The 16,291-nt window shown below is 32.0% G+C and overlaps 1 protein-coding gene across 1 annotated transcript in view; it reads right to left on the bottom strand.

Annotated features, from left to right (window-relative positions):
* Window positions 1-14,262: 14,262 nt before the first annotated feature.
* LOC143180617 (pancreatic lipase-related protein 2) overlaps window positions 14,263-16,291 on the bottom strand; it is a 33,009-nt gene continuing 30,980 nt past the window's right edge. The window contains exon 7 of the mRNA XM_076380477.1: window positions 14,263-14,603. Within this exon, the coding sequence (XP_076236592.1) occupies window positions 14,498-14,603 (106 nt within the window). The 3' untranslated portion in view covers window positions 14,263-14,497. The remainder of the gene's footprint in view (window positions 14,604-16,291) is intronic.

Here is a 16,291-nt window from a genome sequence, read left to right as displayed (position 1 = left end):
TCTGTGTTTCATGTCACGGCGCGGTCTCACGTTGCCCTTGATCGATCTTTCATATTGGCTGGCAAGTACAATACATAGATCCCCGTCTCCAATCCACGTGCTTCTCGTTTCGCAGCACCGAAATCGAATGTTTCAATTTCACATTACAGGTCTTCCGTCGCTGATTCTCAGACGCGACCGACTACCGCTTCCTCGTGAAGGATCCTCGCTAGAACCAGACGGAAGCACGCAAAACGGACGGATCTAAAGAGATACGGAAGAATACACGACGCGGTGAGAGGCTGACACACGACTGAACGCTCGCGTGGTGTGCATTCCACTCAGGCCGAAATGTTGCGCCCACCACCAGGTATCCCCCGCCGATGCGATGGTTATGTACCTGTCCTGGTACAATGAGAACCATTCCGTCCAGGTCGGTTTTCTTCTGACCCCTGCGGGACGCATTTTGTAAGAGGCGGGTGTTTTCACTTGGGCGGAATGCGGCTAATGAGAATTCAACGTTCATGGGTGCGTCGCCACTTTTTGGGGGGATTTCGTGACTTTTATTCAATTTCATAATTATGTTTATTGTTCTACTAGTGCTCACACACTGAGAATCTAATATTCAACTGTTCTCACGACAAAAATACTCAAATAAAAAAAGTTTCAAAAATATAGGAATATTCGCCTATTTCCTACTTGATACGCAATTTTTCGAAATTTTCCATAAACTTATAATAATTCAGTAAGCTTTGGATTGTCGTATTCTATAAGAATATTTGCCGAATATATTTATATTTGTATTTTTGCTCACCTTGAACGTACTGTGCGTCGTCAGGATTTGTTTGGATCGGATTTGGGCAAATTTGATTTGAGATTGAAATAATAAATAGCTATTTAAAATAATATTTCTGACAGTTGTATATTTGATGCCACCTAATATTTGAAAATATCGATTTATTTAAAATAATAATAATTTTCCATGATGAATGATTTCGTTACTCCTTTATTTCTAATCTCTGTATCTGAGAACAAACTTGACCATGAACCTGACCTTAGTCCATGTTTGTTATTTTTCAGGAGAGAAGCTAAACAAATGTGATCACAATCACTCAATTTTCAACATAGTATTTGTTGTGGTTTATTGTACTATTAAATCTTCTTTATTTACAACGTAACGTAAATAAACTCCTATTATTTTAATAAAATTGAAAGAAAGCAGTATATAAGGTGTTATATAAAATTTAATTTTGAAAAAAAAGCTTTGAATTAATTTGGCTCTTTGATTGATACAGATCTGATAATACACATAATTGTCAAAATACATCATGCAGCAAAAACACTGTATTTTAAGAAATATGAAAAACCAAATTTTATTAGCATTGTTTTTACCAAATAAATAATTATTTGAAATCGTTATGGAGAAAGATAATATAGTATCTAAGATTAACATGAGGTACGTAGAAACTATGGGATGCAAGGATGCAGGTGACATTTTTCTGATATCGAGTAAATCGGATTTGAAATTCAAATATGTTAAAACAATAGTTTGTAAAATCTCCATAATAATTAAGTTATATTTAATGCTTAACATATAGTAAAGAGCATATACACAGATTTCTAACTAATTTCATTTTTGTGTTTATGAATTATTAAATTGTACTGAAAATAATGTTATTGTACTTGCATTCCTTTGGTCCCAACTAAATTTTTCACAATCAGTTTTTTGTGAGGAAAAATGAAAAAAAACATAGGATACCACATTCTAAAGACCTGTTAGTGTTAGTAAATGCTTTTATTATGAATACTAATAGTTAAGATATATCAAAATTATATTAAATTTATCCCTACTCATCGAATCTACAGAAGTTCTTCGTAACATCCGCTACAGACGAGTGCTTTTTTATCGCCGTGGCGATTTGCCGCAGCGCATTGTAGTAATAAAGACAATTCCCAATTTTCCATTGTAGAAAACAAGGACAGACATAAACCTTGTTTAGATTAGTTAAGTTACTAGAATACAAGCAGCTTGCAAGTGAATTGAAGCAACTTGACCAATGTAAACCTATTATTGTACTTGACTTGAAACATCCATTTAAGTTTCTATTTTGTCTAGACATGTTCAGATTAGTTAAGTTACTTGAATGCAAGTAATTCGGGGCAATATGATCAATGTGAACATGTTATATTATTTGACTTGAAATGTCCTTTTAAGCTTCGAGTGAAGTTAACGCCTTTTCAAGTTTTCTTTGCCTTGAAACACACATCGATTGATGTATGCCATGGCGTACACTGTATCATACACGGCAAATTTCAAACAAATCGACGAACATGTGAACGTCAAGGAGGCTGTTAAAACTGCATGTCTTGTTTGAAAAATACGTAATTAAATAACCAGGATGTATCACCTCTTTTGACACATTTTTATTATTTTTGCTTGACAGCTTGAATTCAAGTTACTTTTAAATTCGAACCACTTGAATTGAACTAACTTGACTTATGTGAACACAAATTTCATATCGGGCTACTTAAATACAAGTGGCTTGAATTCAAGTAACTTGACTAATCTAAACAAAGCTTATGCCTTTCCTTATTTTCCACAACTGAAAATTAGGAATTGTCCTTATTGCTACAATGTGCTGTAAAAAGTTTGCTCATCTGCAGCGGGCTATAGTGTTTATGATTGTTTCGATAGTAGGAGCATCAGCTCCAAACAAGTAAGAAATATCGTGGAGATCAACGTATGATATAATAAATAACTTGTATCCTTTTGACATCAACCTATTTCAATAATTTGCTTAGCAGTCAATTTCTTTAACGTTTAAATGATAGCTTTACACAACGTATATTTAACGATTTAACTAACCATGTTATTCTTAACTCAAAAATTTCATAAATGCCACTTACATCCCTTTGGTTCTAAATGCCTCATATATGTATTTCAAATAATGTCATTTTAAAAGCATCCAGAGGTCTGGTTTAAGCGCGCTCCTTTACAGATGAAATTTTAAAACGACTTAAAACTTTAGGAATTGATTGTACTCACATATTGAGGGGAAGTAAAAAATGTTTAATAAAGCAACATTTGATAAAAAATGCAGCAATTTGTTTATAAATTTTTTGTACATATTCTTCCTTGCATCCTAAAATATTCTTTCCATGTTTGATACTGTATAACATGTATTTATAATTTATAGTTGTAATTCTAACACATTATTTATTGGTTATAAATAGATTAAAATCTTTAAGTACCCAAATTAAAAAAAAATTTTAAGTTTCAAGCCAGGTGATCCGAGAGGTCATTTGTACTAATAATAAGTAGGTTTGCGTCTATCAAGTAATGCTTGTTAACATTAGTACGTAATAATATTGTATTGTCGTGCAATTTTAAAGTAGGGTAAGTACTATTAATTCAATATTCTTCTGCTCGCATTCAATGTGTTGTGAAAAGACTCACGATATCGAGTGTTCGTCAATAATAAGATATGATAATGTAGTTTCGAAAGGATAGATTTGAGAATCTACAATGATTAATTATTTTTTGCTGTTTTCAGTAACAATCTTGCGATGCCTTTTGTTTTCTAAAACGGTCAAAAATTTGATTTTTCGTTTTTTGTAGATTCTTACAGTTTAAAGTTTTAAGAATGTTTATTATACAACCGTGAAATAGCAGATTAAATAAGAATCTAAAAGCATTGATTGCTCATGAAGTAATTATAACTAAAAATTTAAACGCGTATTTCACGAAACCAGACTTTAAAAATCGGCGGACACGACTTCTCGAAAACTGTTCAAGTGATTGATTTGAAACTTGGCATACGTATTTAGTATGCATTTAAGCAGGGAACGAACCTTGAGTGATTAAAGTTGATTTTTTAGAATAAAAATACGGTATTTTAGTTTAAACTGTGGTTATTTTGTGAATTTTCAATTTTTTGACGAATCTGAAGTTTGTTCCCTTCTTCCACTCTTAATAAATTAAGCTTCTTTTGAATCTTTGTTTCAAACCATTCTCAGTTGAGTTATGATACCTGCGTCAAAAGTTTCCTCTTTAGGAGGGTCTTCATGTACCCCATTAAGCCTATATTAAATATTTTGAGTTAATTTTTTTAATGTACTGTTAAATAATTAATATATAAATACCTGAAGATTGAAAACTCTCTGTTGAATACAATCGTTGAAAAAGTTCCCAAAAATCCCTCTGTTCTACGTGCTCGAAACTAAAAGTGCCTCTTAAAAATCCCTCTTTTTTAATCTCTCTTTCTTAAACTACCAAATTTTCAGCATTCTTTTAATTTTCTTCTTAAAATATTGAAACATGTGTATGTAATATTTATTCATCACTGTATTGACAAAGTGCATACTTCCTAACACAAATTTCACCGTCATTTTTCATACACTTACATAGTTCTGTATAAAATATATAAGTGTCACTCATCAGTTGAATTCATTTACTGGATATTGATATATTTATTTATTAAAGTACAATAGTAGGCATTTAACCTTCTCAAGGATACTGAATGGAAGTGCATATTTCTTACGTTAAGATTAAATACTATTGACGTAATGATGATAAACATATTATGGTGTGCAAAGAGAAATTATGGTGTACAAATATCACGGAATTACTTAACCAGGAAACGAGAATCATACACTAGTGCAAACCAAGTACCTACCTAATAACTTGTATGATGTAAGAATACTTTTTATAGACATGGAAATTTAACTTGAATTTACTTAAAAATGAAACTTATAAATGACGATGACACACACCAGAAAGACTTGTTATTCCCCCTTTTTTTAATACATCAACATATCTAACTACTTCTGTGGGTAATTTAATTACCATGCAAATAAACTGTTAATGCAGGGAAATCTTAAGACGTTCTAGTTTCATCGTCAGTAAATCGTTATTTTACCATTTTTCCATAGTTAAAGTTAAATAACGAAAAAATGAAATTGAATGATTTGTTATAAATCGAAATTCGTCGGTATCGTCCTGGCTAGAAATGTACTGAATGTTACGTTTCACAAGTAGAAGATATTGTTAAATATCCAATCTACCAGGTTTTTAAGAATTTTATATTATAAACATTTGCGCCGTGTTACCGTTATGAACAAATATGTTTTTTGTCCCGTAGCAGAAGGGTTGAGAGTTATGAATTATAAATGCACTCTTAGAGTCACGTGACTTCAAATTACTATTTTGTAATTTGATTGCTTATAACAAGTTGCGAACTCTTAGTGAAGGAAGAAGTTGTAAACAATACGTATGCATACGGTAAACTTGTTTATCGTGATGGAGCTACAAATGCATCGTTAATTTGATCAACTGCATGCAGAAAAAAGCATATAGAGTAGCAACAATCCCAGCGATTTTATATAGAACTGATGTAATTTGACATCATACTGATATTATCTTATTTTGTGTATCTTTGTTATAACTAAGATTACAAGTGCACTTCTACTCAGCTATTATGTATACTTAACTAGAATTCAATTATTCAGAAAATGCAGCCCCTTGCAAAACAATTTTATTCTATATTTTCGACTTAAGTTGAGAGCTAGACATTAACCTGAGATGATGTTAAACTGAACTGAAAGATATATAATTTCAAAATGGAAATGACTAAGAAAATATTCTATTCCTTAATATTAAAAGACAGCATTTTTTAGAATTCCATGAGGGAAACTATAAATCAAATACACTATGATCTATATAATGTTAATAACGTGTTTTTAGAAAGTTTACCGCAAGAAATCAACATTTCTGATATTCTGAATATTGCTTAGTAAATACTATTAGAATTTACAATAACTATACTAACTGAATATAAAACATAACATGAAACTTTATCTTCGCAGAAAAAAAGTAATACCTAGAAAATTTACTCGAAGTTATTTGAACGAGAAAGTTTCAACTGATTAAAATCGTTTTGTGATTTTTTGCGGTAATAAATTTTCACAGTTCAATGTAAACAAGTTTTCTAAATAAACAGCAATATCCAGACATAGATATGCATAGAAACGTGAGGATAAATCAGAAATTATGAAGTAAATATAACTGAATTGAATAAAATGAAGCAGAGCAGTTACTTTCTCTCGATTCGTTCACGTAATAAGACCGAAATATTACCTGCAAGTATATGGTCAAGTTATGTCATCCTGTAATTCCTTTCCTTACGCTTTTTCACGGAGTAACTTAAAGTTACTTAAAGCAACTTAAAGAGTAGGTTATAAATTCATTTCATCTCTGAAGACTAACTTGAAACGTTCAAACAATAATTACTTTTGTATATTTGTTTAACGGAGGTACTTTTATTACATAAAGGATTTTATAACACGTGGCCCACTTTAAGAGTAGACGAGAAAAAAAGTTGATACAGAAGTGCTGAATAATATTTACGATTTTCTACCTTTTTTCTCTCCTCGAAGCAAGCAATTAAAAGTATTATTGAAATTCTGTAATTATCACATTTTTAGATTCTCAAAATTCCAACTATTCAAATATTTAAATTTTCAAATTCTTAAACATTCAGATTTTCAAATCTGTACATTTATAAGTAAATTTCAAATACTTAAATGTGTATAGTTTGTTCACTGAGTTGAAAGAATAGATGACAGTTCGACGTCCGCGTAACCAATTACTACGGCTGGAGCTATTAGCTGCGAATCGATTGTCAATTTCAAGGACAAACTGGAGTATATCGTAGGTAATAATTATGTTTGTTCTAACCCAAAAATGTTAGCCAATAATTCTGATTGTGAGTTGTAAAATATACTGCAATCACCGATTAAAAAGCGCATGAAACGATCATGTCTTGGATTTAATGAAAAAAATATCGTTTTAAATATTTATAAAAAAGAATTTGAAAACAATCGAAACAGAAACATTAATGAAATAGTGACAGTAACTGCTAGGTCTTCAGGAATTTCTAAAACTACAAAGCAATCATTACATATTGTGCAACAAAAATACTATTTCATTTTGTGATATTCTTCGTAACTCGATCTATTGAATACGTAAAGAGCACATATCAGAAGGAATAATATCTCCCAAAAAAACAAAGAATCGTAGAAAAGTTACCACAAAGTATATGAATTTGATAAAAATGCAATGATATGTGTTGTTCATCAATATTATCACCGTGGCGAACTCTCTACAATTACACTGTTCAACAAATTTTGACTTTTTTTCGATTTTGTAAACGTGAATAAACATTTCTTATAGATTTCAACATGCTGATTACGAATCTGCAAACCGTTTTTAACCAGAACGTACAGTTTTTGAAAAAATCAATTTTGAAAAAAATGACAAATTTTCAACTTTGGGATTTTTCTGTGCTTTTGCCGTAGTAGTTATTTAGTTGCTCTTTGCAGGAAATGATTCTGTGAACTCTCCCGAATAAAATAATATAAAGAGTTATTAGATTATAAACATCGAAATAGGTTTAAATAACAATTAAAATGAAAAGGACACCCAAAACGCACCCATTTTTGCTGATATTTTTCACTTTATTTCAAAAAGTAAGGGTCTAGGAGAAAATTTGACTATACCACGCGATAGAGCAAACCTTTCTACTAAGGAAAGCATCAAGCGAATGTTCAAAATTATTTTTGTTTTCAATATAGAAATAAAATAGTTTGGCGAAACGCGCGCCGGCGGCAGTGGTACTCAATGACGTCAATGTGTATAGGGTCCGCGGAACGGCAGGCGATAGGCGAGGCGTCCAGCGGCGCGCGCCGCCGTCATTGAGTACCACTGTCGCCGCCGCGCGTTTCGCCAAACTATTTTATTTCTATATTGAAAATAAAAATAATTTTGAACATTCGCTTGATGCTTTCCTTAGTAGAAAGGTTTGCTCTATCGCGTGGTATAGTCAAATTTTCTCCTAGACCCTTACTTTTTGAAATAAAGTGAAAAATATCAGCAAAAATGGGTGCGTTTTAGGTGTCCTTTTTACTTTAATTGTTATTTAAACCTATTTCGATGTTTATAATCTAATAACTATTTATATTATTTTATTCGGGAGAGTCCACAGAATCATTTCGTGCAAAGAGCAACTAAATAACTACTACGGCAAAAGCACAGAAAAATCCTAAAGTTGAAAATTTGTCATTTTTTTCAAAATTGATTTTTGCAAAACCTGTACGTTCTGGAAAAAAACGGTTTGCAGATTCGTAATCAGCACGTCGAAATCTATAAGAAATGTTTATTCACGCTTACAAAATCAGACCCGTGTTGAACAGTGTTATTGTTAGACAAGTTTTAAATGATATCAATGCTGATCTTATATTACCGAATTTCAGAAAAGTTCTTTCCATAAGCTATTGAAAAATATTAATTTTATATTCGTTCGTCGAGGACGTGATAGCTTTTCAAACGATAATGATAAAGTAATTTTGTGATGTAGAAATTATCTAAAAAAAGTAAAGAAGTTTAGGGAAGCCAATCATCCTATATATTATTTGGATGAGACCTGGGTTAATGCTGGCCAAAAATAAAATTTCTAAGCGAGTTTTCAACAGGTTTAAAACACCTTTCTGGTAAGGGTAAATGGTTGATTGTTACTTACATTGGTAATGATAAAGGGTATGTGAATGATGTTTTATGAGCGTTTGAATCCAAAAAACCACTGATTATCATAAGGAAATGACCTCTACAACATTTGAAGCATAGTTTTTAAAAGTTTTAAATAAACTTGAAAATAATGTGGTGATTGTTTTAGATAACGCACTGTGCCATTCTCGAAGAACTGATAGAGTACCCAGCATTAGTTGGGAAAAGGAAACCATAAAAAATTGGTTGCGTTCTAGAAATATGTTCCGTATGATCGTATGAACTATCATTTACTTTTTCGACTCAATGGACATACTATAGTTAAGTATCTACTAAACATTTCTAATATGTATTCAAATTTTTGAAACTTCGAGTATTTCAAATTTTTGTATTAGTTTTAATTACCGATTTCCAATACCTGGAACAAAGACGTCTATATCCTTACAAATTGTATCGAGTGTAGAACCAAAATAATGTAATTACATAAAATCAGGCTTTTTTCGTACTATTACTTGACCTTGTTCCTGAATTAGTATAGTTAACCATTTTCGTATACTGCTAATCAGAGAACTGATTTTACTACACAAATACAAGAACTTTTGCAAAAAGGAACTCTATATTATACTACATCACGATTCTAACTAAGCTTGCATTCAAGTTGACGTTGACGGTAGTTATTTCCAGTACTTTACATAAAAGTAAGATGCTGAATATCATTGAACTGTAGTTACAACCTGAAAGGAAGGTCGAATAGAGTACTGTGTGCATATAAATTGTCTTCGTTATTTTCGTTTTCGTCGTTTACTGCGGAAGTCGATTTTATATGTTACGAAACATTCTGTATAATATCTCTTTTAATTTTATTTTTAAAGCTGAATCAACGCATAGATATGTCTAGTAACTACATTTGTTACACTGGAAATGGGCTCTATGATACTTATTAGATTAAATAACACAATTTAACATATTTTAAAAATTTTTAAATCTTTAAACATTATTTCATATTTTTGTCATTTTTTGAAGGTTATTATGAATTTTATACAAGCTTCTTTCATGTTAGTATTGCTGCAAGATCGAAATTTTAAGCAAGACAGGGTGTCAAAAATATATATGACTAATCACAATCCTGAGTTTTGTTAGTACTACCTCCTTGATGTTTCCTGTCAAACAATAAGTCTTCATAAATATCTATCCTGTGCTAGAAATACTTGGAATTATTCAAGGAGTGTTTCAGTTTTCTTTATGAATTTTATTGAAAGATTTTAGAACCTTTTTATAATATGTTAGTAAATTTAACTAATTACATAATAGATTTGCAGCCTCCTTTGCAACTTCATCGATTCTTTCGTTCCTTTGAATTTTTGTATTTGATGAAACTCATCCAAGCAGGATTTCAGAGGCTTGTTTCTTTAACAAGATGCATTTGTTCTATTCAATAATTTTCTGGGCGATTGGGCGTTTTAATTTAGCAGTTTTTAGAGCTGACCAAATACTCTTGGAATCTGTGTAAATAATCTATAATGTTTACTAGTTTTGTGCTTATTTTTCTAATACATTTTGATTCTTTCAAAGCTGTGTATACTCCATAAAAATTGATTGAATAGTGGTCAAGCAAATTAAAACCTACTAAATTCTTTTTCTCAGAAATTATTGTTGCATTAGCTTGTCTCGTAAAAGCTCGTGCGAGTTTGAATCTGCAAATCTGTCTCATGGGTTGCTGAGTCTCAAATTTCACGTGGCTCACTTTGGTTTGCAAACTAAGCAAACTTGATTTTCAGTAAGCAAGGCATTTCAAAATAATGCAAAATAGATACTTCAGTAAAGCTAAACTAAATGCTTCTCCACTTTGTCTCGGGCGAAAGCTGACAAGTGATGGGAAGTACGAGCTGAGCCACATCATGTGCAAGCCACTCCAATAGTCTCGTTGCACAGTGTGTAATTTTAACAGTCTAGGTATACAAAACCTGTTTCTAAAATATATAAATTCCTCTTTTGAATTGAGATCAGCTGATTTCAGATACACCATATTACTTGAAAATAACATTTTTGCAGGCGTTGATGTTTCAAAAAGAAAACACTACTGTCTAAAGCTTCTTGCATTTTTAGTGTTTCAACTTTTCTCCGTTAATTCAAATTGTGCACGTTGTTAGTTTAAATTAAGCTATTGTTTTTGCTCATTATATTGTTAGATCACCTCAGGTAAATCTATACATTTTTCCCATTAGAAACGTGTCACATTTCTCCTTAAAATCATAGGCACGCTTAAAATTACATCTTTTAAAACATAGAATATTATATGGGATTGATTTTTCGAAGAGAGCATTGGGTCATTGACTTCCCAAAATACGAGAAAGGATTAATTAATTTTCAATTTATGGGAAGAACATTCGAAACCATCAAGAATGGATGAAATGCATATTACGAACTATTTGTCTACCAGAAGTAACAAACGAGATGCCCAAAATCAGATATAGAAATATTGGAGAGGAGGTGTCTAGACTGTTTCCACACCATCACCTGTTTCGCGATATCGAAAACCTGACGCGAAATAACGTAGAAATGTTTATAATATCTCTAGCCGATTTGAATAAGAATTCAAACCTTCTCGGCTACATTGGCTCTGTACATTATCATGACTTTCTCCTCCACGTCATAAGCGAACCTCATGTGGTGCACGAATCTGGAAGATCAGAGCCAAACCCCATCAGGGGTTCCAAGCCATCTAACGTTACCATATCCCAGGTACCACCGGTCAGCATGACCACATATCTCAAAGATATAACCCATCGTAGGGTTTTCTGAGTCAACCATGGCTCGTGCCTGGAGTACTGCCGGTTCGCTCTGATCAAATACTCAAAAAGCACGCTCAAACGTGAGAGTTGAAGTCGTCAACGTTGGCGACTCATACGTGCACCACAGCTGCTGGGTTTTTCGGCTAGTCTACATGGGAAATGTCCGGCGTATATTTCCATTAGATAAACCCCAAACGTTTACTAATTGGTCACTTGGGTCAAAGCCTACTTCGCTGGACTATGCTCTGCAGCTCTTGCTGACGGTTTGATATGGAAGGAGAAAGGCGAAGTTATTCTAAAAGGATACTTCAGAGTATTCGTTCAGTTATTATATTCGGGATCTTTCTGGAAACGACATCGTTGAATTCGCGAGATGTCCTCAGTTTTCAGTCCCAATAAATTCTGCCTAATAAGCTTTCTGAGCTTCGCAAACATAACTACAAAACCAGTTGTATAATACAGTGGATTAAGATTATATATATTTCGCAATTAGTAATAGTGTTGTGACAATTTAATATCTTTATAACCCTAACCGGGAATAAGGAATTACACAACTTCACGGTGGTGGTAACTCGCGTTACAATTTAAACGACGTGAAGTTTATCGTGAAATTGTGCTAAAAAACATCACCGCTATAAAGTAGTTCTAAAATGTATGAGAGTAATAGTGGTTTCGAAACGAAATCATTATGATTGTAATTACAACATTAGAAAGTTATTTATATACTACGTCTGTTCTAGCTAGATTATGAAAATTTTACACTGTGTGTTAGTGTGTATGACTGACAACGAGTAAAACAATAGCGAATTGTTTGGTCAATAAAACCGGGTTAAGGTTTTGTGAAGCTTGGGGCTGGGTTACGATTCATAATACTCTTGACATGAAAAACAGAAGGCGAGTGGTTGTTTCATACTATACTAAAGTATTTCCTAATTTAGGAAGAATTTTATAAACGATAACCACTTTCAATTCTTGATGAAGTGAAGTAAAATCTTTAAATATTGACCGCCCTAGTATTATTATATTTATGCCACCTCACAATGAAAGATAAGAATAGGGAAGTGTTTCTTGTAAAAATTTATTATTTCCTATTTTAAATCTTTTAATGATTGAGCAGCTAATTTGCCACATCGATTAAATTCATACAATAACGATAAATAGTCAATCAAGTGCTTTGGCACTAAAAAGAATAGAATATTTTAAATCTTTGAAACGTACCTACACTTAAATTCTGGAAATTTATTAATTAAGCAAATTATTAAAATTAATACAATTTAAAACTTTATATTTAATATTTAATAATGCTAATGTATTTAATCTTTCCTAATTTATATTTGTACTTAAATAATTTTTTATATGTTTTGAAGTTAAAATTAACTGTTTCGAATTTTCCCCAAAAAATGCAGCCCCATATAATTTTATTATGTGCATTATGTTAGAAATGTAGAAAATTTGATTATCTTTATAATAAATGTATACATTTGAGAAGTATTAATTTTGCGTGTTCTAAAAACATTTTAGCGTTTTAATCATCTGTTAAATCTACAAGACGGTTGTTCTTTAAAACATCTCTGAAACTAAGATATATATTTCTACAATATCTGAAATTTAGTCCTTCAGAAGATCTAAAAGATTTACGAGGCGAACATTCCTAGAACATGTGAAATGTAAGCCATGGGAACATCCGTAGGACTTTCCGAACAGACGTTTCTAAAACATGCGAAACTCAAGCCTTAAGAACATCCGTAGGACTTTCCAAACGGACATTTCTAAAACATTTGTAAGACTTGAGGAACGGACGTTTCTAGAATATCTACAATTTATGTTCTAAGAACATCCTAAGGATGTTCAAAACGAACGTAGGATGTCCGGATGTAATCTGCAAACTGAATATGAAACGGACGTTCTTTGGATCTACGGCGCTATCTGAGAAACAGCGTCCATATCAAAACTTTCATATTTCATAAACAATTTACAAGTTTCTTTCACGGAAGGTTCAAACAGATCAACGAGCAAATTAATTAAATTGGAAATAGAATCTAAATGAGATTGATTGTCCACTGTGGGTCTCTACAACTCAGTCTAACCCAATTCACAGACAACGAAACTGTCCCCATGAGGACTTTACAATCATAAATTATGGGGTTGCCGATTCTCCAAGTGCAGTGATTTACCGGCGACATATGAAAGCGGCTGCGAAGGTGAAAGAAGCACGCGTGCATAATGATAGTGAAAGGAAAAGGTGGCTCCGCTGTTGGACGCCAGCGAAACAGCGCGCCGCCATTATTTAGTTGGCAGAGGACAGACTGCGGAAAACGTATAATCCTTTCGGAAAGATTCCATTTTTGCGAAGGAAATTACCAGCTACGTCGTAATTATGCTATGATAGTCAGCTTTTCATGTAACAAAGTTGCGGTGGATGATTTCGTTGAGCAGTTTCGATGCCTCGGGAATGAAAGTGAGCATTTCCATACAGCGATGGTAGGGATTCCGTGTGGGAACGCATGTCGTCCCCGCGTGATAGGAACTTGTGATCGTACGGATAGTGTCGTTTTTACTTCCGATAGTACCATGGGAAAAACTGTCCTGCAGTTTTTTGACAAGACTCGAGACTTTCTTAGCGCTTAAGTTGTACTACAAGAGATTATACTTGAGTTTAATCTTAATTTTAGAACTTAGAAAGATATTGTTATTACTGCTTAAATAGATAATAAAAATGTTTTTATTATAAAAAAAGTTGTATTTATTTCTTTTAAATAATACATTAATAATAATAATAAAATTGTAAAAAATAGTCTGTATTTTTTTACTTATACCTATAATAATTATAACTAGAAATTATATCTATGTATATAAGTTGAATGCATTCAACATTATCACTAATTAAGTTAATGGATACCTAGAACAGATTGTATACCAGTCAAAGTAGGTATAAAACTATCAACAATGTAATAAACGATTTTGATACTTCGAATTTTATAATTAAATATAAGTAAATATTTACTTAAATATATATGTATATATATTCAATTATAAGTCCTAAATAAATATGCTTAAATTTGGCTATTACATTTATAAGCCATTCATTTTTTTATTTACCTTAGAATAAACGTTTAATGGCACAATCTTTGAAATATATGAAACATATGAATATAAGAGATAATTCTCACGCAGAAACCACATTTACGTTGACATTTTCGCAGTTGTCTATAGTCAATATTTTTGGTTCGTTGGCAATTAGAGTTTTCGTTGCGTCAGGGCATACAGTAATCCTAAATACAGATAAAAACAACAATTAAAAAAGGAAATAAAATTTTTAAAAATTACCTTACGTATCTCCTACACGATGAGACTTAATTCGCGACATCTCTGCCTCTTTGAACTAAACTCGCGAGACAATGTCTTAAACCAAGTCTTATTGTGCAGGTGTAGGGAAAATCAAAATACGTGTAATGTTATCATGAACATGTATTATAAAATAAACTGAATGAAAACCTCAATATTTTAAATAAATGTAATTTTTTATTTAAGACTGCCTACTAATCGGAACTTGATTAGTACAACCGTTTGGGAAACATTTTTTAAATTACCTAACAGTTTTTTTCTATCCTTAATAGATACCGAAAAAGTGAATTTAATAAAATCACTGTAACTGACTTTTTAATTATCGTTTAACATTATATTTACCTTTGTTTGACTATGCACTAAATAAATAAGGTATAAGGTGGGAATATGGATCACTTTTTGTCTTTTGCGAAAAACGCATATTAAAAATAGAAAAATTGCGTAAACGAAAGATGAAAATGGTAGCTCATCGATCTGAGATAATGTATCAGTTGCGTTTTAATATGAAAATTCAATTGTCTTGAAGAGTTTTACAGAGTTGTGTCAAAAACAAGCTTTGACAAAGTGGAATGATAATATGGACCAGAGCTGAAAAGATAAAAAACTCGTAACAAATAGTTTTATTTATTTACAGATTCTACATTTTAACATTAAAACAAGTTTTCTTTATATTTATAGTAAGTTCCCTTAGCACCGAAGGACACCCGATACCGGATATTAGTTATATCTTTAAAAAATGAAACATAACAAAGAGACCAAACTGCAAATGTAAGACCCGATATACACGAGCGATATGTTGACATATGATTTCGTTGCGATCATATGCCTGTCTTCGTAGTTTGTAATTGGGAAACCAAAGAAAATCATGATCGCAACAGTATCGTGCGTCAAATTATCGCTCATGTGCATTGGCCCTAAAGAGAAGATTCCTGCTTTGTCGCATTTCATTTTTTAAAGATGTAGCTAATGTCCGGTTTTAGGGGCCGTCCGATACTAGAGAAACTTCCTCTATATAAAAAGCAAAGTAGAAAATTTTGAAAATATTTGAAAATAAAAATAAAAAATAAGAAACAGTAGAAAATAATTGTATAGATTTTCTTTTGAAAACATTATTTTTGATTAATGAAATTCAGCATAAGTTTGATACTTAATAGAAATTTCTTAAATTTTGACAAAAATTACAAATAAAAGCATCACTCCCAGATTCAATGCATATGAAGAGTGGATCCATTTTTGAAATTGCGGGGAAAGAACAAAACGTAGTGAAGAGAAGTTGTAACATAGATTATGCAGCCCCGTCCATATTGCCACCTTTTATCTTTTTTCAAAATAACTTAGAAATATTGACATGAGAAGCATATCCTGCTACCAAAGAACTAAACACAGCAGTTTGAAGCTCAACTTTGTGACTATTTATTCCTCTATAACTAAAATACTAAACAGGATGGAAATTATAAAGCGTTACAGACGAATATCTCTAAAAATATTGATTATACGCAAAAATGTTTCAGATGAAAATTGTTCAATATTGAGGGGAATATCATGTGGTGGGATTTTTATTTTTCCCGGTGGACGAGTAAAAGTGAGGTGAAGGTTACGACCATTTTTTCAAATG

This window comes from Calliopsis andreniformis, chromosome 6, assembly GCF_051401765.1.
Source record: "Calliopsis andreniformis isolate RMS-2024a chromosome 6, iyCalAndr_principal, whole genome shotgun sequence".
Lineage (NCBI taxonomy): Eukaryota > Metazoa > Arthropoda > Insecta > Hymenoptera > Andrenidae > Calliopsis > Calliopsis andreniformis.
This window is presented reverse-complemented; position numbering and strand designations above follow the sequence as displayed.